The 21,999-nt window shown below is 39.9% G+C and overlaps 2 protein-coding genes across 2 annotated transcripts; one reads left to right on the top strand and one right to left on the bottom strand.

The window, feature by feature from the left end:
* Positions 1-5,942: 5,942 nt before the first annotated feature.
* On the top strand, positions 5,943-11,613 carry LOC108114490 (tyrosine 3-monooxygenase). The gene is made up of 7 exons (XM_017225510.2): positions 5,943-6,517; positions 7,588-7,699; positions 7,919-8,041; positions 8,164-8,256; positions 8,651-9,470; positions 9,783-9,909; positions 10,225-11,613. Exons 1-7 carry the CDS (start codon positions 6,449-6,451, stop codon positions 10,621-10,623), a joined length of 1,743 nt encoding a protein of 580 aa, XP_017080999.1. The 5' UTR covers positions 5,943-6,448; the 3' UTR covers positions 10,624-11,613.
* Positions 11,614-16,623: 5,010 nt separating this feature from the next.
* LOC108114729 (ras-related and estrogen-regulated growth inhibitor) lies at positions 16,624-20,738 on the bottom strand. The gene is made up of 3 exons (XM_017225837.2): positions 20,297-20,738; positions 17,161-17,291; positions 16,624-17,098 (listed from the first exon to the last, which is right to left on the bottom strand). The coding sequence occupies exons 1-3, from the start codon at positions 20,382-20,384 to the stop codon at positions 16,694-16,696; spliced, it is 624 nt and encodes a 207-aa protein (XP_017081326.1). The 5' UTR covers positions 20,385-20,738; the 3' UTR covers positions 16,624-16,693.
* Positions 20,739-21,999: the final 1,261 nt, after the last annotated feature.

Genomic DNA, 21,999 nt, shown 5'->3' with positions numbered 1-21,999 from the left:
TGCCTTAGAAAGTGCATAACCTTCGTTGGCTTAGAATTTCGTATTGCTTGCGTTGAGAACTTCAGAAAAGAATTTAAGATTTTTGGAGTTTGGATTTCCAAAAGCCAGTCTTTAACGGTAGCCAAACAGAAACTGGGCGTTAAAGTGGAGCATATTGAGAGATTATGCTAAATAGCTTTGGGGAAATAACCAGTTTTGATGGCGTGAAACCCAGGCCTTAAAAAAATCTGTCAAATCATTCGATTAGCAAATAAACTTACCATTGTGAAAATACTCGTGGATAGAACGTTTCCTAGGAAATAACCCAACAAAGAACTATGCAAATTACCCACAGAAAGATTTGATCTTCTTCTCTAAAGCAACCGCAGTATTTCCGACTTGGAAATTAGCACAAAAAAAGTGCCAGAATCAAAACAGAATGCTGATCTGTCGCACAAAAAAAAAAAAGAGAAAAAACCCCTTGTAACTGGGAAAAATAACCACTTTTTGAAAGTATCTCTCAAATGACAATCTGGCCATGACTCAGATAGTAGCAGCATTCGGTCTTGACGCAAGTGCGTTGGGGAAGACCAAGTCGAGTCAGCTAAACTGGATTTTGTGGCACAGACAAGCCATCAATTAGCATGTTGACTTCTTTTGGCTTTAATGACGTTCGGCTTGCATCTGGCCGAGAGGGAATCCACCACTTTAAACAGAATTTTGTGTGATTTACATTTGTCAGGGGAATCAAAAACAGATTCAGGCACTTGTGAAATGTGAAAACGCCAGGAGGTGTGGGCTTCCGTTTTCGGTTTTTGTCCTCTCCTCACCTGTCACCAACAGGTGTCTATTGATTTTTGAGCTTGACCATACCCCTTGCTAAGCGGGTCAAGTGCTTTTGGTCAAGAGAAAAAAAACATGTTTCAAGTGCTGTGAAAAAGGGCACGTCATTTTCATTTCATTTAATCTGCTCGATTATATATTAAATTTAAGATATGTACCTATATATCTGTTTGGCTGAGAGTGCCAAAATCTTCCGCGCTTCTGGGGGCTATTTTAATTTTAACTTTCTTTGTTTGTGGGATATAGTTGACAAGGTGCAACAAACTGGTTTAGTTCCTTGCGTTGCTTTGTTCAAGTTTTAGCCGAAATTTTTATGACAATGTGATAATAATGAAAATATACATACCTGAGAAAAGCTACTTTTTACCGATTATTTTTGGGGGCTCGTTCCGATACGTCTGGTGATTAAGTTGGTGTTTATTTTTGCCTCTTGAAAACACGCCTTGGAAATGTTTTGGAACACATTCACGGTTAAGTAAGGCAAAGTCATTAAAATCAACGGGCGTTAAGCTAAATATAAAGTTGTGATTGGCAGCCAACTCCAGCCACGAGTTGGAGTTGGTCTCGACACACCGACACTCCTGTCCAGAATTTGTAAACCACCTTACTCAGTTACTTCTCGAACTGTCCAGCAGGAATATAAATTCATCATCAAAATGCAGTCGTGTTAAATGACTTATTTAATTTAATGAGTAGTTTCGTATTCCACACTCATCGAGATAATTTTCCAAAGCCATCTTAATCTTCCCTTAATTGATTGAAGGAATTCCCACATTCACCTGAATAGTTTCCAATTCCCATGAAATCCCTAATCAATTTTAATCATCAAGTTAAATCGATTTATTAGCCAAGATGACACACTCATCGTTTTAGGTCTTTCGGGTCCTGGCCAGCAAAATCCCCTCCGACTTGTTATGTTGCAGTGACTCTGGGAATTTTTCCAACATGTTTTTTGTTTGCCTCACGTGACGCAAAATAAACAAACAGACAACAAAAAATTGGCAAAAACAAACCAAAACAAACACGAAAAAAACAAAAAAAAACGAAATGCGAACGAGGCGCGCGGCTATTTTGCATATTCAAATGAACAATTTTACTGCTAAATGCGGGCAATAAAAGCTCAGCCGGCATCATCTTTGGCCCCCACAGAGTGAATCAGCCGTAAACGAGTTGATCTTAGAAAGCAAAGAGAGAGAGAGAGAGATCCCCCTAGTCTGTCTCCCCCTCACCAACCATTGAACTTCCATAACCATCACGTGATTGACATATCATCGCCAAGTGGCTGGTGGACTCCCCCTTCGACAGACAGCTCATCGACTACATCGGAATAAGATATATAATACTATATACTTACCGATCGATTTGGGAAAGCAAAACCTCAATATTATACACTAATTAGCTACAAAAATGATTGCCATTTGTAATTAATGCACATAATTGCTGGGCCAGATTGGTGCCGTAGAATGTGGCTTAGTAGAATGGAATAAAAAATTGCTAACAAAAAATTATATTGAGAATTTTTGAAATGGACTCGTAATTGTATTATTAATTGAGCTTAATTGAATTATGAATAATATTTATAGGAAGTGCTGTTGGTACTGAGCTCTGTCCTAGCACAGATTTGTATTCTCGGAAGTCCCCCGGCAAGGGCACCGAACGAGGGCTGGGAAATTCAGCTCAGTAAAGTGGATCGCTCAGCAAGGCTGCAAGATCGTGCGATTCGGAGACGGGGAAATAGGCGATCCAGAGCGTAAGGTTGGGGAAAACCTCTCGTTTTGCGGTTTCTGGTATTTATGTTTTTTTTTCTTTTATATTCTTAAGAAATATTATTGATGTTAAGAATTAAGAAATAGTAAGTGCTTAAGTTATTAATTTGGGTTTATTTCCTGCATTTTAGGAAGTTTCTCTTTTTGAAAATTAAACTCCCTTCTCTCTAATCTTAGTAAAAAACTTCTAAAAATATTGATAAATTCTTTTACTCTTTTATTTCCCCTTCTCAGTTTCTAACAAGAACAGCTAACAGGAACTGCTTTCCCCGGATTTTTCAAACTTTTTAGCATTTCATGCTGGCAACTTTGATTGATGGAATTGGACACAAAAAGAAACTGTACTTCGATATTCCCAGTTTGGGGCAAAAAAGTGGACTACGTGACCGAGGCAAACATAAACACATTTAATTTTTTTATTTTTTTTTTTATTATAAATAGAACAATGAATGTCTATGGCACAGTAAAAACCCAATAAAAAACCGAAAAGGTCGTTTCCAGCAATTGCCGCCTGTGAAATTTTTAATTATAGAATCTAATTTGTTTGAACGCTCTTTTATCTTGATGATTGATCATTAGGTCTAAGAAATAAAATCAAAAAAAAAAATAGTAAAAATCGAAGGAAAAAAAAACATAAAACAAGCGAAAAGAAAAAAGTAAATCCGTCTTATGTAACAAAACTTAAAAATTGCAAAAGCCAATATCATCGACCTTCGCTAGCGAACCAAATTCAGTTCTCAAAGGAGCCATTTCAAATTTTTTTTTTTTTGGGAAACAATTAAACATTGTTTAAGGCGAGGCAGATAGAAAGATAGAGGGGGGGTGGGGTAAAAGCTTATATAGACTGTTTTACTGATTATGGTTTTTGATCATGAGACTTCAATAAAACAACAAACAAACTGGTTAAAGGGGGAGGGGCTTTGGGTTAGGAAATCCGATCGGAGAGATCGCTTAGTAGCTCTAGTCAACCGTTAAAAGGTTCACGGCCAAGGACAAGGAAATCCCAGTGAACGGCCACCGCCTCCATGAATCACGACTAAAAAAACTGAAACAATTTTGTGACTTCTGAAACCTTGGGCGTGTTTGCTCGTATATTCGTTTGCATATATTGTTTGCCTCCGCCGCCGCCGTCTCTTATATCTAATACTTTTTTTTTTTTTTTAGAATGAGCTAAGCGTATGCGGCGTGCACAATTAAATTTAAATATTTTAATACATAAGAGAATTAAACAGCGAAAATAGAGGCTGTGCCTTGATCATGCAGCCCCGCCACATCTCAAAGAACAATAGTAGAAAACTAATGTCGGAAGAAAAGTTTCTGCCGTTTCGAGCCGTGAAGGCATTCGAACGTGTGAGAGATTAAGATATAAACTGTATCTAAAAGCACTCAAAGCCACAGAAAACCTTAAACTTAAATTATAGTTTGATTGGCTTACTAAAAATATGAAACACAAATCGGAAGTAAATGTTTTGGCCAAATGTGAATGGTGTCGAGGCAGAGTTGGGAACTTTTTAGCCAGTCACCTTATCAGCAGTCATCATATAGTTTATAGGCTAAATGGATTACTTTCTTATAGGGATTAAACAATTTTTTAATATTTTTATAAACCCTAAACCCTAAACTAAAGTGATCTGAATCTGTTTCCTAAGAATGTAACACTAAAATGTACCCAAAAGCATTTCCTATCTCCCACAACCCCTCCCCGTTGAATCATAAACCCCACTCTGATCTTTTTCAATTTGTTTAATGGATCTATCAGTGTGATAATTATGTTTTTGCTACTCCAGATGTTATACAACCTGCCTGAGGGGACTTAATAACTTAATGCGGATCGCATTAGATAGACGTATATATGATGTGTTAGCTCATTATCGGGCTCGTTAGCTCAATCAGTCGATTTGATCTACTAATTTGATCGGTTTAGCATTAGGAACGGGCTTAGTTAGTTTGTTGCTAGAAGCAGGCTGCAAGGATGACCGGATTGTTGGCAAGTACAAGTGCACATATGTAGATCAATGGCAAATCGCGTCGATCTCGAGCGGCGGCGCTAACTGAATTTGGTTAAAAAACATAAGGCTGCCAGCCACTGCCACTGAAAATGTCATTCGAATCATGGCGGCCCGAATGCGGCGTTGCAGCCTTGCCAAAGTTATCAGCTTACAGGACAGGAATATATATATAGTATATAATCTCGTAATCCGTCAGCTGCCATATGCAAATACCATTCGCCAGATGTTTTGACTTGGCTTTCAATTATGCCATAGATATCGATATTATAATATGGCTGTACTTAGTTTAATGTTCTACATTTACGCATACAAATTAGCTGTTAAATGTGCTTTTAAAATGTGCTTAATCGATATGGCCGGCTGGCGTAACGCCTACCTGCAACTCGGGCACGCACGTACTCATGCGATCCGTACTTCCTGTTTACCATTAGTTTGTTTTTCAGCATTGACTTTCACATTTGTGTCCCTATATGATCCGCTTCAGCATCCGCTCTAGTTCTCTGGAGATTCAGTTGAGTCATTCTAGAGTCATTCTAGGATCTAGTTGGGCTGGCTCGGGTCTTTGACAGCCATAGAACTTGCCCTGTTCTTACACCAAGAGAAATGGAATCTACGTTAATCCAATTTAGTCTCTAAAATGAAGCATTTTCATGTCTATAGATTATATTTTTTATATTTTTCATTCTTTTAAAAGTAATATTTTATATTTAGAAACATTTTTCTCCCAACCAAGCCTAGACAATGTCATATTTTTATTATTTTCCTCTGTGCACACGGCGTATACTTAACTTTTGGCTTGGTCTAGCTTTGTTTTGTTTTGGTTTTTTTTCTTTCTGTTTTCGTTTTTTACCAAATGACCTGTTGAGGCTTTTCAAATGACGCTCCAACGAGACAATTCCAAAGGCTTTTGGGGTATTCTACCATTGCGACTGACGCGCGCACGCGCTAATGGTTAACCCCGCCACTTTTTCAGCCAAGAGAAAACAGAAAAAAAAAACACACACACAGTCAACAAGAGGCAACAAAAACATGGCCAATGCGACGACGTTCTAGCCTGTTGCCGCACTTGAACTTGGTCGAGTCAGGCCCCGCGATTCTCGACCCACTCAGCTCTGGTGAGAGGAAACCCCACGGAATCAGCATCGCGGCATCGGCATCGGCATGGGCATCGGCATCTTGGCTTTAACCCAGCTCCAGCTGGGCAACTACGTCACAGCCGCGTCATGCGAAAACCAGTCATTGGAGCGTTCGTAAAACGTTTGAGATTCGTCGGCAATCGGCCCGAAACGTTCGTTTAACGTTGGCCGTCGGAATCTGGGGGTATTTAAGCGCTGGCAACTCGACCTGGAGCATGCATTGATTCGCTATCATTCGCTCTAAAGACTTGTGCCCAGCCTCAAGTAGTTTGCTGAATTTTGTTTGTTGTAATACAATTAGCTGACAAGGATAATACTTAATATCACCATCTTCAACGACATCAGTTTCGAGTTCGCGAAAGGATCGACAAAAAGTTATATAGAACCCAAAAAATTTCAAATCTATATCATTCCGCCGTGAATCCGAGAGTCGAGAGTCAATAGTTCTTGTCCAGCTCAATTCTAGACGCAAACATATTCAGTCCAGGAGCGTATTTCTTGCCAAGTTTCTTCAAAAAAAAAAACAAAAAACCCAGCCAGATCGCCAATAAGCAGTGAAAGTGTCAACACATTTCGAGTGCTTATTGCAAATCAAACAAGAAAAGCGTAACCAAGCACATAAGCAAATAGTATTCTAAGTGTTTTTGGCAACACTTTGCGTAAATTTTTGTTAACTACCCCATACGAAAAAAACAACCAAAACACACAAAACAAAATGATGGCCGTTGCAGCAGCCCAAAAGAACCGCGAGATGTTCGCCATCAAGAAATCCTACAGTATTGAGGTAAGTCTAAGATCAGAAAAATCAACAATTTTCCAAATCAAAAAAATTTAAAAGAAAAATCCAAATGACAAGATTTTTTTGGTCTACGTGACTAGCCAAAGGTTTTTGTGTTTTTTGAAGAAAAAAAACATATCGAAATCGAAACCAGTTGGCCGGGCGGGCAATCGGCCCATTTATGTGTTTTCCCGCATTTCTTTTCGCAAATTCAGTTTCAGTTTCAGTCATTTAACCAATTTGGTTATTGGCCAACTGACATGAGCGACACAAGTCTAAGAACAGGCGGCCCAAATCGAAAGGCGGCCCAAATCGCCAGCAGCGGACACAACGAGTCGTGTGTTAAGTTATTATTTAACAAATAAGTGAAAGTGGCTGCCTTTATGCCCCTGCACTTAGTAGCCTGGTCAAAAACAGTCGCACCTCATTGTTGTTGACTCGTTGTCTTCTCTGTTTATGTTTATGCTGCTGGCCGACCAAAACAAAATATGAAATCAATAAAAATGATTCAATGAGTTGGGCATCTTTCATCAGCCAAAGAGCTGGCCCAAAAAAAACATACAACAAATCCCACTGAAAAACCCATAAGCCGACAGTGAAAACTGCAACTGATGGAAACCTTTTTTCCCCCCCTTTCAAGAAAGCAACCTTTAACGGTCTGCCAGTTGCATTTTTTTTTTTCTCCCCGCCAGAATCGCATTGGGGATTTTCGTTGGCTTTCAGTCACATATTATTTATCTTCGCACCTGCCCTCAAAAGGGGCCATCGGTGACATCGCATCGAAATTTACATTCGAGTCTTTGAATCACAATCAATACAGTTCCATGAATAGCTCAGCCCGAACTCTATTCAAGAAATCCAAAGAAAAGATCTCAAAACAACGCTTTCACAGGTCCCATTTTTATATAAGTTTTTTTTCTTTTTTTTTGTATTAAAAATTGCGCAATAGTTTGACTTTAAAAAGTTACCACCCAAGAGTGAAAATCTGTCGAGCTGTGAAGGTCAAGGCAATCGTTTAATTTCCGCTGCATATCCTGAAAGTGTCACTAACAGGGCCTTGTCTCAATCTCTTCCAGAATGGTTATCCATCCCGCCGCCGCAGCCTGGTGGACGATGCCCGTTTCGAGACCCTGGTGGTCAAGCAGACCAAACAAACCGTCCTCGAGGAGGCCCGCAACAAGGCAAATGGTGAGTCTCAAAAGTCCAACAAGTGGGTGTTAGAAAACATTTTAAAGTAGCTTGAAATTGGGTTTAAATTTTGCTCTACAAGTGGTTGCTTGAAAATCTTTAAGAAATGAAGTTAAATTCTTGCTTTTTGTAAATTGAATTTTGTTTTAGTTTTTAGTTTTTATGATTTTTCCCCATTTATTTATGATTTCTTTTCTTTATTATTTCTTAATTTTAAAGACGATTCTCTGGAGGATTGCATTCTGCAGGCCCAGGAGCACATTCCTGCCGAGCAGAATGTGGAGCTCCAGGACGAGCAAGCCAATCTGGAGAACCTGCCCTTGGAGGACGAATATGTTGGAGGTTAATATCAATTCCCTTTTTCCTTTTCCCCTTGCCCAAGCTGATTATCTTTGATTTGATTTTGATTATGATTTTCATTGGGTTTTTTTCTTTATTATTTTTTATTTCATTCGCCTTTTTAGTTGAGGAAGATGTTGAGTTTGAGAGCGTTGAGCAGGAGCAGTCGCAGTCGCAGGAGCAGGAGCCCGAGGGCGAACGCCAGCCGACCAAGAACGGTAAGCAGGAGGGGTCGTTTTTACCATCCATAAGTAGTACTTAACTTCTGAGGGGCTTTTGAAAAGCGTGCGACATTGATTTAAGTGCTTAATATGATAAAGTGCCAGGGCGGAGAGGAAAAGCACTCAACACATAGCCACCACACCAGCCACCAGCCACACGGACAATTGAGTGGGTGGTCTACGTTGGTTGAAATGTCGCATTTCCCTTTTTCATTTGTTACGCTCGACTTAATAAAAGTATGAAATGCGTTTGCCTGGCAACCATCGCATTGGTGGATTGGAGGCTGATGAAGGAGTAGAACCGCCCACGTAGCCCGCTTATCGTTTACGTGACCCTAAGCCTTGGATGATTGCATCTTTACCATAATGTTCTTTTTTCTCCTTTTTACAGATTACGGTCTCACCGAGGACGAGATTCTGTTGGCCAATGCCGCTTCGGAGTCCCCGGAAGCCGAGGCTGCCATGCAGAGTGCCGCTTTGGTGGTCCGTCTCAAGGAGGGCATCTCCTCTTTGGGTCGCATCCTCAAGGCCATCGAGACCTTCCACGGTGCTGTCCAGCATGTCGAGTCGCGTCAATCCCGCATGGAGGGTGTAGACCATGATGTCCTGATCAAATTGGACATGACCCGTGGCAATCTGCTGCAGCTGATCCGTTCGCTCAGGCAATCGGGCTCCTTCAGCAGCATGAATCTGATGGCTGACAACAACATCAATGTGAAGGCTCCATGGTTCCCCAAGCATGCCTCTGAGCTGGACAACTGCAACCATCTGATGACCAAGTACGAGCCCGATTTGGACATGAACCATCCTGGATTCGCCGACAAGGTCTACAGACAGCGTCGTAAGGAGATTGCCGAGATTGCTTTCGCTTACAAGTACGGAGACCCGATCCCATACATTGAGTACTCCGATGTGGAGGTCAAGACCTGGCGTTCGGTGTTCAAGACCGTTCAGGATCTGGCTCCTAAGCATGCTTGTGCCGAGTACAGGGCCGCCTTCCAGAAACTCCAGGATGAGCAGATCTTCGTGGACAACCGTCTGCCCCAGTTGCAGGAGATGTCTGACTTCCTTCGCAAGAACACTGGCTTCTCTCTGCGTCCTGCCGCCGGTCTCTTGACTGCCAGGGACTTCCTCGCCTCTCTGGCCTTCCGCATCTTCCAGAGCACTCAGTATGTGCGCCACGTCAACTCGCCCTACCACACCCCCGAACCGTAAGTATCTATCATCCACTCTTTATATATACATTTTCCTAGAGGGGGTTAAAATCACTTCAAAAGGGGGGAAAAGTCTCTTTGTCCTTACCTAATTGCATTTGCCTGCCTCTGCCTTTGCCTCTGTGTGGGCGGGTAGTGGTGTTTCCTTTTCCGCTTTTCCGAGGCAACTTTTTTGCCTGGTATGCCAGGCAAATTGGCTGCAGGAACTGCGGCAGGATGGCCAGCTCATTTAACCCGGCTAATTGCTTTATGTTAACACATTTTCCACACACTTTTAACAAGCATTATTATTATTCTCTCTCGTTATAGTGACTCCATTCACGAGCTGCTGGGTCACATGCCGCTGCTGGCCGATCCCAGCTTTGCCCAGTTCTCGCAGGAGATTGGTCTGGCCTCGCTGGGTGCCTCCGACGAAGAAATCGAGAAGCTGTCCACGGTGAGTTTCTAATTGAGTTGCAACAACGAACGACGATGACCTTAGCCTCAAGTGCGGCTATGACACAGCTCGTTTTTTTTTATAACTATTTCTCTCAGCCAAGATCATTGTTTAGTCACTGTCAAAGTCACACAGAAAAGGTGCAATTCAATGATTTTTCCATACCAAAAAGTGCATATTTTGCTTTATAATCGAAAGTTAAAGTTTAGATTTTCCACTCTCAAAAATCACTCTTGATCTTGATGGGAGTTTTTATTTTATAATTCCCTTGCTTTTTATTTATTTATTTTTTATTTTCTTTTTTAATATTTGCAGGTCTACTGGTTCACTGTTGAGTTCGGTCTCTGCAAGGAACACGGTCAGATCAAGGCCTACGGCGCTGGACTTCTGAGCTCTTATGGTGAGCTTCTGCACGCCATCAGCGACAAGTGCGAGCACCGTGCCTTCGAGCCCGCCTCCACTGCTGTTCAGCCCTACCAGGATCAGGAGTATCAGCCCATCTACTACGTGGCCGAGAGTTTCGAGGATGCCAAGGACAAGTTCCGTCGCTGGGTCAGCACCATGTCGCGTCCCTTCGAGGTGCGTTTCAACCCGCACACCGAGCGCGTCGAGGTCCTGGACTCCGTCGACAAACTGGAGACTTTGGTCCATCAGATGAACACCGAAATCTTGCATTTGACCAATGCCATCTCCAAGCTGCGACGCCCGTTCTAAGATGGAAATGGGAAAGGGAAGATATATTGAAGCACCCAAAACACCGCCCAAAAAGTACACCACCCACAGCCCACCACCCCCCTACATTCTCATATACACATACAGGTGCAACGGTCTCATTTATACAAATTAATTTTAAATTGACATACCGCACAATCCCTCGTACACGTAGTCCTTAAAACGAAAAAACTTAAGGCATCGCGCATTATTTTTGATTTTTTTTGTTTTTTATTGTTTTTTGTTTAACTTTTTATTTTATTATCATTCAAAAGTTCTATTTTCTCATCTCGGTAAAGAGTAAAAAACGAAAATAATGCATATTTATTATTTGATCACCCGAAACACCACCCCCTCCGCGACCCGCATATTTATCACCGCAACTATTATTGGACCAAAAAATCGTTAGACGTTTAAGTGATGTGAAAACAAAGCCAAGCAAAGCGAATTAAGTGAAGTGAAGCCGAGAGCTGGGAAAGCAAAGTTCATCTACATCCGCACTTAGTAGGCAGAAAAGTACCACACAAAAAACCGATTGTATACTCAGACGCAAAATGTTTTTGTATTATTATTAATCATCATCATCTTTTTGTCTCTCTCACAATATTTACCTAGACTATATAGACACGCGATATAGTAGGACCGATATTGAAAATTATTCATTTCAAAAGAGAGATTAGTTTCGAAAAAAAAAAACAAAAAGAAAATCAAATCAATCAAAACGAACAAACAGGAAAAACCAATGGAAAAGATCAATATGAAATGGCAAAAAAAAAAAAAGAACAAAAAAAACAAAACAAAAGAGAATTTTCTTACATTGTACAATAACTGTAAACGACAATATTACTATTGTGTACTATTATTATTATTATTATTATCTATTATTATGCTTATGACTATTACGTATTGTATTGTAGGTATGTAGAGTTTAAACATTATTATTTTATTTAAGTTTTGTGTATTAATAAAATTAAAAATGCAATTGAAAAATAATTACTCTTTGGTTTCTTCTTTGGTTTACATTTCTTTCTTCTTCTTCTTTGGCAATTGGCAACTCTAAAGTCTGATTCTGTTTAGGGAACAAAATTAATGACATGAAAAGGGAATTTTCAACTTTACAAAATTTTAATTTACAAAATGTAAAGAAAATGTAAAGAGAGTGATGGAAGGGAAAAGTATTTTAAAAAACAGAGACAAAGTATAGTAAAATCAAATATATATACAAAATATTTAAGAACTTTGTTTGAAATATATAAAATAAACATATAACCTTGATCTACTATATATATCTAAACCATTATAAACTAATTAAAATGAAAACATTTTCAAGACTCAGCATTGGGATCAAGAATATTACATATTTAAAAGTTAACGTAGCGTGGAATTTTATTGTTAATGTTCGATGTAGTTGCAATTAGATCGAAAGCCAGCCAAGTGTTAACATTTCTGCAAGCAATTAGCCAAACTAATAACTAATTATAATCGCATATATATAGATATATATATATATCTTCAAGTTAAAGAGCAGTTGGTCCCCCAGCCAAGTATTATTGTTCTGAAAAAAAAATGCAAGAAATATTATAAGTAAGAAAAACGTGCAGATATCTCTCTCTCTATGTGTATATTTATTCACTATTATATAAATAAAGTTGAAACCGTTTAAACTTGAAAAGGAACTAAGTTTCTGGGTGGGGCTAGTTGGCACTTAACTTAACGCCCCCAGCCAAGGTTTTGGTTTTCTATTTTTCTTTTTTTTTTTTGCACACCTTGACTTTTTAGAGAGATCCTGTAGTCATGATTAACAACGAATGGAAAGGGGCCTCTGATGGAAATATTTTGATTCTATTCCCCAACCTATGCCAATTTATTTTAATTAGCCAGCTTTAGTAATTAGTCTTAATTACACACGAGCAGGCTATAATCGCAACAGCAGAACATTTCTTTCCCAACTATTTTTTATTCATTTTATCTGTCTAATTTTTGGTATTTGTGATTTTGATTAATATTTAACTAGCATGTAAAGTATTTCAATTAATTTTGTGATTATCAAAAGCTGACAGCTGTTTTCAGAAACATGACCTACCTCAGTTTCTTACAACAAAAGCAAGAAAATCAGCGATAAATAAATAACACCTGAACGGATTTATCATTTGCCAATTACAATACGTACCCATACGAGTACGAGTACGAGTCCGACTTTATTGTGATATAATAATTGGCTGTGTGAATCGAAATTGAATGTGCTAATAGCTTCGACTAGCAACAGCGACAATTAGCAACTGACGATCGGATGTAGGCGATATGGAGGGGACACGGACTCGTGGGAACGCCCACGTTGTCGTCCAATTATAATGATATTAATATCAAATCAAAACTATAAGGGACAGATGTATCGAAGCTGGAATGCCCTCGCAGGTGTGCTCAGATTCAGGGCTTGGGATTTGCCTAGTAACTGAGCTTCCAGAACCCTTTTGCAGGTGTTTAAAGTTTACTTTGCCTTTGACTAAATGTTATTTTTATTTTAATGTCCAATCTAAGATGTCAACTTAAGGGTCTTTTAGAAGGCCATTTCATGGGATTGATGAGTTTTCAATGAATATGTAGATTTCTGAAATAAATATTGGTTTGATTAGTTTCCACACTTGGTGTGAGCTAATTTATAGATAAAGTCTTGGGAATTCCCATGGGTTAATGTCATAGAATTTATGTGAGATATATTAGCTAATTAATAATTAAAACTGTAATGACTAGAAGCTCTTGCAGGTGTACTAGATTCAAGGTTGGCTCATAGGTTTTATCACGAACTTGAACTTAAGTTAAGAACCAAAACAAGTAGTTTATTGATATGATTATAATCATTCTCTAAAATGGCAGTTAACCTGGCTAATTTATAACCTGAACTTGAGTTAACTGACCAATATTAAGTACTTGATATTATAATAATAAACCCTGGATGAAGTGGCCTAATAATTTGAGCAGCCCTTAGGCTGAAACCTGAACTTAAAGTTTGATAATTGAAAAGAAAAATGCTGGGAATTGCCTAACAAATCGCCTGCTTCGATATACCCATTGGGGTACTTAGTAAACTATAGTAGTTAATGACAATTGCTGATATATCTCCATTATGGCTATTACTTGATACTAAAAAAATATGAATTGGCAGCGAAGTTTAGCTAGAGCTAAGGTTGGGCATTTATCAAGTTAAGTTGCCTTTTGTTGTTGTGGCTGTAATCGGGTAATTGTCCGACTGATTTGGGTCAGGCTTAAAAGCCAGCTAGCTGGCTTAGTTACTTAGCGTGGGCAAACATTTGCACTTGATTTCGATTTGCCAGGTAACCAGGTGGAGTACGTGCCGCTGGTCAGTTAGGAATAAGGTTCTTATGGTCTTCTGTCAAGGCCACTGAGCAAATGGGTTAGGGTTGCAGGAAACGCGAGGCTGACGCGGGTTTGTTGAACCGACAACGGCGAGATAATTGCCGGAAGCCCAATGCACTTTGCAATTAAACACTTTTCATTAATTGTTTAAGTTTAAGTTTTTTTCTCGTTCTGTTTTTCGGTTTTACACTGCCAAGAAGAAAATAAAAATCAAAATAAAAACAAGAATTAAGGCACTGGCAGTGGCAGTGCGCAGAGCTCAAAGAGCGAAACACGTTTCATTTACAGCCGCCGCCAACATTTCAAATTTGGCTAATTAAAACCGCGATAAAAACCCAAAATACAAAAGCCAAGGTTAGCTGGAGCTTGGCTTTGACAGTAGCCAAAGGAATTAACTAGAACATGTCTATGTGGCCATTATTGCTATTACCAGTATTCGGTACTCGTATCTCTGATATTTGGCTTTGGCTAATCGAATATCAAAGTCAATGACTTACATACTGGCATGGCCAAATTCTGCATTTGGCTTTGGCATTCTGGCCGCCATTTCAAGCCAATTTAATTGCAATCGAAACGCGAGTCTTGAACTTTTCAAAACGATACTAAATCTAGTCTCATACTTAGCTGCTGCTGTTGCTGCTGCTAGAAGAGCTGGAGGTGTGAATATCTGCAGCCAAACCGTTAGCCAGCCCACTGCCAACTACGCGGGGCTTTGGCCCGAGGCGCACCTGTTGGCCGGTTCTAATTTAAATGATCGAGCATTTATAATCGCAATAGCTCTCGGGCTAATTAGAGTATGGAAACGGGTTCCCCGCCAACCCCGGCAATCTCAAGTTTCCAGGGGATGGGCCGGGGGGTTTGGGTCGTAGAACCCCTTCATTTGCATATTCACTGATCGAACAGCTGGTCTAATGAATATTTAGGGGCGTGAGAGTTGCATCCATAAATAAATGCGATATTTATAGATAAAATGTTTGTAATGTTACTTAAAATTTCCCCAAGGGAAATTAATAGTTTTCCAGGGATTTGTTAAGGGGAAGACCTACGAACTGGCACACTTTCTTAGCTCATATCAGATTGATGTTTAAGAGTCTTAGGTATGTCTTTATTAGAATCTTTATTATTATGATTGCCTTAACCTTTAATTTATGTTCTTGTTTAAAGACATTCCAAGACCCACTAATCCATATACCATCTGGTTTTCTGCGGGGCATGCAAAGTCTCCCTTTAGAACAGGTAATGTCACGGGGACCATAATTAAAAACTATTACAGCACCAATTGGCTAGACAATTACGTCCACGTTGGCCAGCTGCGCGATTGCTAAATAGTTTAGAATACGGAATATGGCACCTGGCCCAGATAAGTGCTGCTTCAGTAGCTAAGGGCCCCAGATACCAAGACCACTTTCGATCATAAATTAAAATTAGAATTTTAAATGCGAAACTAATTAAGCAAAACTGCAAAGATAATAAGTACTAAAGGTAGGTGGAGAAAACCTGTGAGATTTCATGCCAAAAGCCGTCAATGTTGTTGTTAAACAATTGCAAGAAAATCGTGAATAAAATTTCATATTAGCGGTTGCCAGGCAGCCGCCTTGTCTGGCGTTTTTGATTCATTCAGCCAGATGGACAGCGGGGCGTATGAGCGATAATGATTGCACACTCTCGGCACGCGATTGCCCATCTTAACTTTTGGCTCCCCCATTCTGCGCATCATTGTTGACCATTGTCAATATTATGGCTTTAACTGGACAAACAAATCGGGTAACAGTCGCTGATACGCAGAAAGAGAGCTGACGCAATGTCAACAGTCTCCAAAGTGATCTGTTTGCCAGTCTCATCTCATCTTCTTCGAGAGCGTGAGCTGCAGCTAACTATGGGGTCTGGAACTGAAAGTCTTAAGTAGATTTACACGCTTCACTGGGCCACTTGTTGACTTTGGCTAATTAAAAGTCGTGCACACGCCAGACCCAAAGCGGAAGTTTGCTCAATGCTGGGGAAGATGCCAAAGGTCGGGTAATGGGTTAGGGAATATATCTGCTAAGTGGTGTGATGAACACTTTTTAATGATGTGTTTTAAGATGATAACATATAAGTTTGTAAAGGTGTTTAACCTCCATCGCTGCCAATAAGTTCGTTAAGAGGATCAATCCTAAAGAATAGCCACTTTACACTTCCTGAGTATGGTAACGCCTTGCAAAAGAGGAGAGAAATATTCATATTTTTCATATATACTTGATCCCCTTGGACTCACGAATGGAAATATTGCTTTTCCTGGAAAATCTCGCACTTAACCGAAAGCCTGTACTTCCGACTTCCACTACTCTTGTATTTTACCTTTACATTTTACATATACTCAACCAAAGCTAGTGGTGGCGCCACTTGTCTAATGTAAAATAAACTCGTTTGATGTAAAACAATTTCATCAAGCTTTTTGTTAGTGCTTGAACGCTCTCCAAAGCTAACTGCTATAAAACGCTGTTCCTTTTCCTGTGCATAAAATCACTAAATTTAATTTAAAATGCTTAGAAATTATAAAAACAAATATATTTAAATATTTAAAAAATGTTTACAAAATCTTAAATATATAATCTTTAAGTATTTCCAATAAAAACACATTAAAAACCCTTTTTGACTTTAGAAAAATTTACATTTATTTATATTTACATAAAAATCGCATCATCATCATCACCGGCTATCAGTCTTTTGGCAAATTGCTGTCGCTCTTCCCTCGGCTATAGGGACGTGCTCCGCCTAGCATCCTTTCGAGCAGACTCTGCTTGGATTTGCGCTTGGAGGCCAGCACCTCCTTGCACAGCTCGTTGAAGACTTCGGCCACCTGGTCCACATGGTCGGCGGCGGACACTTCACTGAACTTGCACTCGAAGTCCTTGGCCAGGATTTCGCCCTCGTCGCGGCTCACCTGGCGCAAGTGCACCATGTCCACCTTGTTGGCACACAGCTGGACGGGAGTATCGGACTGAAGATGGGATTTGGCACGACGTATATAGCTGAAACTTTTACGATCTGTTATGGAGTAGACTAGAAGGAGACCATCGGCCCATTGGACAAGCTCAGCGGCATTTGGGTATTCGTCCTCCGCCTGGTAAGATTGATTATTTTAATTAATATTATATGTAAGATTTATTAATGCACTTAACCCACCTTGGGACATGTGTCTAGTATTTCGAAGAGCACCGGTTCGCCATCCACCATCGCCTCGTGCTTGTAGCGATTCTCAGTCTGATGATCGTACTCCCCGATGTAGCGTTTGGTCAAGAAACGCACAATTAGGGCTGCAATTAAATTAAATAACCAAAACCATTTACTTAACATGAATTTAATTTATTGCCGTCTGAGTTATCACCATGATCAGGTGTAAACCAGGGTAACGCCCTCAAGTCTCGAGCCACCCTCGACCTGGATCTGGGTCAGCACTTAAGCGAGCGTGAAGTACGAGTTGTCCTGGCAGGACTGCCAAAATGTATTGCAGGGACAAAATGCAGGAGCACCCAGGCAGCCCAGGCAGGTGGCAAAATGCGCGTTGTGGGGTTAATAAACCCGGAATCGGCTGCCCGGCAACAAAACGCTGAGCCCTAAAGTTGCGTGTCTCGGGCCAACAAACATCGTCGTTCGTAGGCCTCGTGTCCTGTCAAGAGGGTGAAGTTCGTCCTGGTTTCGGTCTTTGGTCATTTCCTATGCAAGTCCTTTGAACTCGCGGCTAAGCTAAAACAACAGAAGTAGCTCTGGGAACTGAAACCTCAGGCGCCACTTCAAACTGGTATGACAATGTTAAGAATATACAGTGGAGCTTTTAGTTAGGGAACTACTATCTCTAGTAAGAAATTCCCATAGCTTAAAAATCCTTTTAAGTCTCCCAACCAAATACTAAAAACTAATGTTCTACCAGGCTATTAATTACGTTTTATCTCAAAAAACATTAATTTTATTTCATGAAAACGCTTTCAAATCTGATTTAGTGAGGCTTAACTGTATTTAATGCTTTTCTAGGCTTTCGCGTGTGAGTTTTTTGTATGGCTAGCGGTTGCCTTGGTTGCCTCGCGACTTTTTAATGACATTTTCATCATTTATTTTACCAACACCGCATACATTCGGCCTGTGCTTTTCCCTCAAAATTTATGTTTTCCGAATTCTCTTTTTTATTTTCCGCGAGGTCAACGTTTAAATTCTTCGACGCACGACGCCAGAATGGCAATGGTGATGGCGATGGCGATGGCGATGGCGTCTTCTCCGCCCGCTGGGCTCACCGATCGCGTCTAGATCTATATATCTATATGGCTATATGGCCAAGTGCGTATGTGCGGGTGCACGGTGAATTTTCCGACGGGCGGTGGGCGGTAGATGTGAATGTGGGCGATTTAATTGCCCCACCGCATTCATAGACATAGACAGAAGCACAGACACAGTCCCAGTCCCAGTTCCGCAGTTGAATTAAATATTTTCCCCCGGTCTTTGGTGGGTGATTGCGGCGGAGTGACATTAAAATATGTGGCAATAAATTTATTAAACATATATTTTTTGCCATTCTGTATGTTAGTAGCAATTGGAGGAGGAATTCCACTTGCTTTTATGGGCCAGGAAAATATAGTTTAGCTTTTGAGAGGATTTTCTTGTGAGTATATAAATTATTTGTATCAGCCTTTTAAGATTGATCTTTGAAGTTGTCTTTAGAAAAGTTTCAAATTGTAAAAGAATAAACTATATCTAAGGCAAAAGTCTTTCAACTTTATCCTCATCCATAACCCAACTAGACGTAGCTCATTCGTTTGTCACAAAAGCCACACCTAGTCTGTGGAACTGACTGACATCTAGCCTCTTCTTTTTTTCTTAGTTTTTCATCCGCAATATATTTATTAGTGGAGCATATTTTCTAGTCATATTTCATCCGGCTCCACTGTCCACACGATCTTCGGCCCCGTTGGTTTTCTCTTTTTCTATTTGCACTCAAAATTATTTGTGACCGCGGACATATAGCACGCAGGTGTAACCCGAAGTTGACAGCCGGAATAAATTTCCCCAGCTAAAGCTATCATGGTTGGGGGGGGAGGTCGAACAAAATGCTACAAATGAAAATTATTTTGGGGTTTCCCAGAGTAAAATCATAAGATTTGGCAGAAAAATTTGTACATTTTTTTTAGATTAATTTAGGATTAAAAAGCATTTTAGATTTTCTGATATTAGTAATATTGAGTGGCTGATCAGAAGGAAAAATTATTTCCCGCCAGGGACATAAACTACGCCTGGGTTACCTAAAGTTGACAGCGAATAAATTTCCCCGACTAAAGCCCATCATCATCATTAGTATCAGCCCTTGGAAGTGGGCCCAACAAAATGTTACAAATTATATATATTTTGGGGCTTCCCGGCATACGTGATGCCTGACAGGGAACATCAATTTATGCTAAGTCCGTTTGCAACGAAGAAATGTGCAACATCTCTGCAGCCAATGATCTGTGATCTTTCGAGTATCTATATACGATTTGAACCTATACACTGAGGGAAATATATTATTTTTTTTTTATGTTTACTTTGAAAGATGCAATTTATATTGTTTTGATTTAATTTTCTTAACAAAATGAATTGTTAAACAAAAGTAAGATAAATATTTGAAGATTTAAATGTTGGTTTTATTAATTTTGAAAAATTCCATATGCTTAAAAAGAAGTGTAAGAAGGTGTAATTTATTTTTATATTTTATTAAAAAAATTCTCATAGTTTGATCAAGGACTTATCAGATTTAGAAAGGGTTAAGATAGAGAGAGAGAGTTAATGGGTTTAACCCCCTTCTTTAACCCTTTTTAATGACAAAAAACACACCTATATCTCATTTCTCCCAGTGTACTAAGCGATGTGCTCATGGGTCGTGATAAATTAGAGTATGGCCTGGTCTTTTAACCAGAGCCGCTTGTCAAATCAAACGTTGGAAGGCGATTAAAGCGGCAGGCGATGCCAAAGTGCCAGCAGCCGCCTCACACAGATACACATGGACATAGATGTATGTATGGGAGTATTGGTCTTTTCGGGGGGAAAATTGGGGAATTGGGGATATCTGCATCTGTATATGTATGCTGCCACTTTATAAACAAAACAAACAAAAGTCTAAATATACACGAATCGGCGATTGCTCAACTAATTTGCTGTTGTTGCTCGGCATCCATATCCATGCCACTGCTGCTAACCAAAGTATCTATCGGATACCCGTCTGCTATTCCTCGGATTTGTATAGATCGTATGCGATTGTTGTGGAAGCACTTGGCTTTCATGGTATTTCGATTCTTACCGCTCTTCCCGACAATGGGCGCCCCGATCACGGCAATTTTCAACTCCGTCAACGTGGACTTCTTGCGTCGTATGCCTCTCGTGGTCATCTTCTCTCGTATTACCTGACTTTTCACCAATTTCCCAGTTAAGATAGATATATATATTTCTTTTTATTTCTGTTGTTACGGCGGGCAGGTGTATATATCCGTTGGCGTGTATTTTCTCCGTTTTAATTATCCGATTGTTATTGTTGTTTCATTTCAATGTCAAAACAAGCGCAAGAAATGCGTTTAAAATTACAGTCCCGCGCTGAATTTTGCATTTGTTTTTATTTTTATGATTTTTCCTTTTGCGATGGGTATGAGAGTTTTTTGTGGAAAATTAATGAGTTTTCTCCAGGTTGCTGCGGGTTATTTTTGAAATAATTTTCACTGATTTTTGTATCTTATGCTTTTGAGGCATCACAAAACGCGCACTGCACTTTCGACGCGACCGACCGAAAACTCATTTATTTATTTATTTTAACCATCAATTTTGCGTATTTCCCAGTCTGCCGATTCCGAAACGATTTGGAGTATGTCTTTTTCTTATTTCCACCTTTTCTCTCGTAGCTACTCTTGTGAGTGATCTTTCGGTATCTCTTGGATTGCTTTTTGGGCCCGCCCGCATCCGTGCGATTTGCGCGGCCAATGATTTTCTACTGAGTAAGGCAAGAGCGGCGGAATCTGTGCTACGCCGGATCGTCCGTTGGGGGATCGACCCGATGTCTCTGGCTTTTCGCGAGCATACCGAATGGCCACCAACCAAAAATAGACAGCACGAGCAGAGCAGAGCAATTCCAATTCCCCAACAATGTTTTTCCCTCCAACTCCCCTTTCAGGCACACGCCGCCCTGCAAAGGGTTAAAGTTAAATGATTTTCACTCGGCCAATAGGCTAATCGGTACCATCGAAAATAGCCCCATCGATGTGCCACATCTCCTCTGATCGCATATGGTATATCTGCCGCGATTTGTGGCTCGTTTCGAGAGCATCACCAACATCATCATCATCATCAACATCGTCGTTCTTGTGGCTGAAGACAAATGCAACTGTGAGTGGCTGCCGTCAAATGTCGCCTTAAATTAAATTTAATTGGCACTCTGGGTCCTGGCCAAAACAGCTGTCTTTGGGTGGCAACTGTTTCTGGATTTATATCCTCCTCCTGCCCCGCAAGTTGCAGAGCCCATTGAGTTCCTGTAAGCCATTGCAGCTGTTATGAGAGACAGTTAGAAAAAAGTTTGTTTGTTTGTTGTCTTTTTTTAGGTAGTTGCACCTGGCTTAGGAATTAAGTAATTACCATTTGGGGGAGGTTAGGGAGGGAGGTTAGTGAGGGAGGTTAGTAGAGATTACAAAATGCAGTACTAAATGGCAGAAATGAAATAAAAATAACCAAAAAGGTGTAAAAATATTACATTTTAATCCGGACACCTGGAAAATTAAGTAGATTTAACCTAAGTTAAGTTGTAATAGTTATAAAATTAGATTTATTTAATAATATTTAAGCTTAAAAGTGGGCAAGAAACTGGACCAATGAGAAATTTCAGATCCTATAGATTCCTGGAATAATATTAGCCTGATTTTCCCAGACTTCTGCGTGGGAAAACCTTTAATTTATTTACCAGTTTTTCTGCCCCATAAATAATATTAAATATCAAATAAGAATTGCTTAGTAGACAGTAAA

This window comes from Drosophila eugracilis, unplaced genomic scaffold (assembly GCF_018153835.1).
Source record: "Drosophila eugracilis isolate 14026-0451.02 unplaced genomic scaffold, ASM1815383v1 contig_2154, whole genome shotgun sequence".
Classification (NCBI taxonomy): Eukaryota; Metazoa; Arthropoda; class Insecta; order Diptera; family Drosophilidae; genus Drosophila; species Drosophila eugracilis.
This window is presented reverse-complemented; position numbering and strand designations above follow the sequence as displayed.

Excerpts from the sequence above, each read along its gene's own strand:
- LOC108114490 (XM_017225510.2), top strand. The coding sequence starts at position 6,449 with ATGATGGCCGTTGCAGCAGCCCAAAAGAACCGCGAGATGTTCGCCATC. Across the intron at positions 7,700-7,918 it reads GGCCCGCAACAAGGCAAATG|ACGATTCTCTGGAGGATTGC; the intron begins GTGAGTCTCAAA and ends TTAATTTTAAAG. Across the intron at positions 8,042-8,163 it reads GGAGGACGAATATGTTGGAG|TTGAGGAAGATGTTGAGTTT; the intron begins GTTAATATCAAT and ends TCGCCTTTTTAG.
- LOC108114729 (XM_017225837.2), bottom strand. The coding sequence starts at position 20,384 with ATGACCACGAGAGGCATACGACGCAAGAAGTCCACGTTGACGGAGTTG. Across the intron at positions 17,292-20,296 it reads GCCCATTGTCGGGAAGAGCG|CCCTAATTGTGCGTTTCTTG; the intron begins GTAAGAATCGAA and ends ATTTAATTGCAG. Across the intron at positions 17,099-17,160 it reads TACTAGACACATGTCCCAAG|GCGGAGGACGAATACCCAAA; the intron begins GTGGGTTAAGTG and ends CAATCTTACCAG.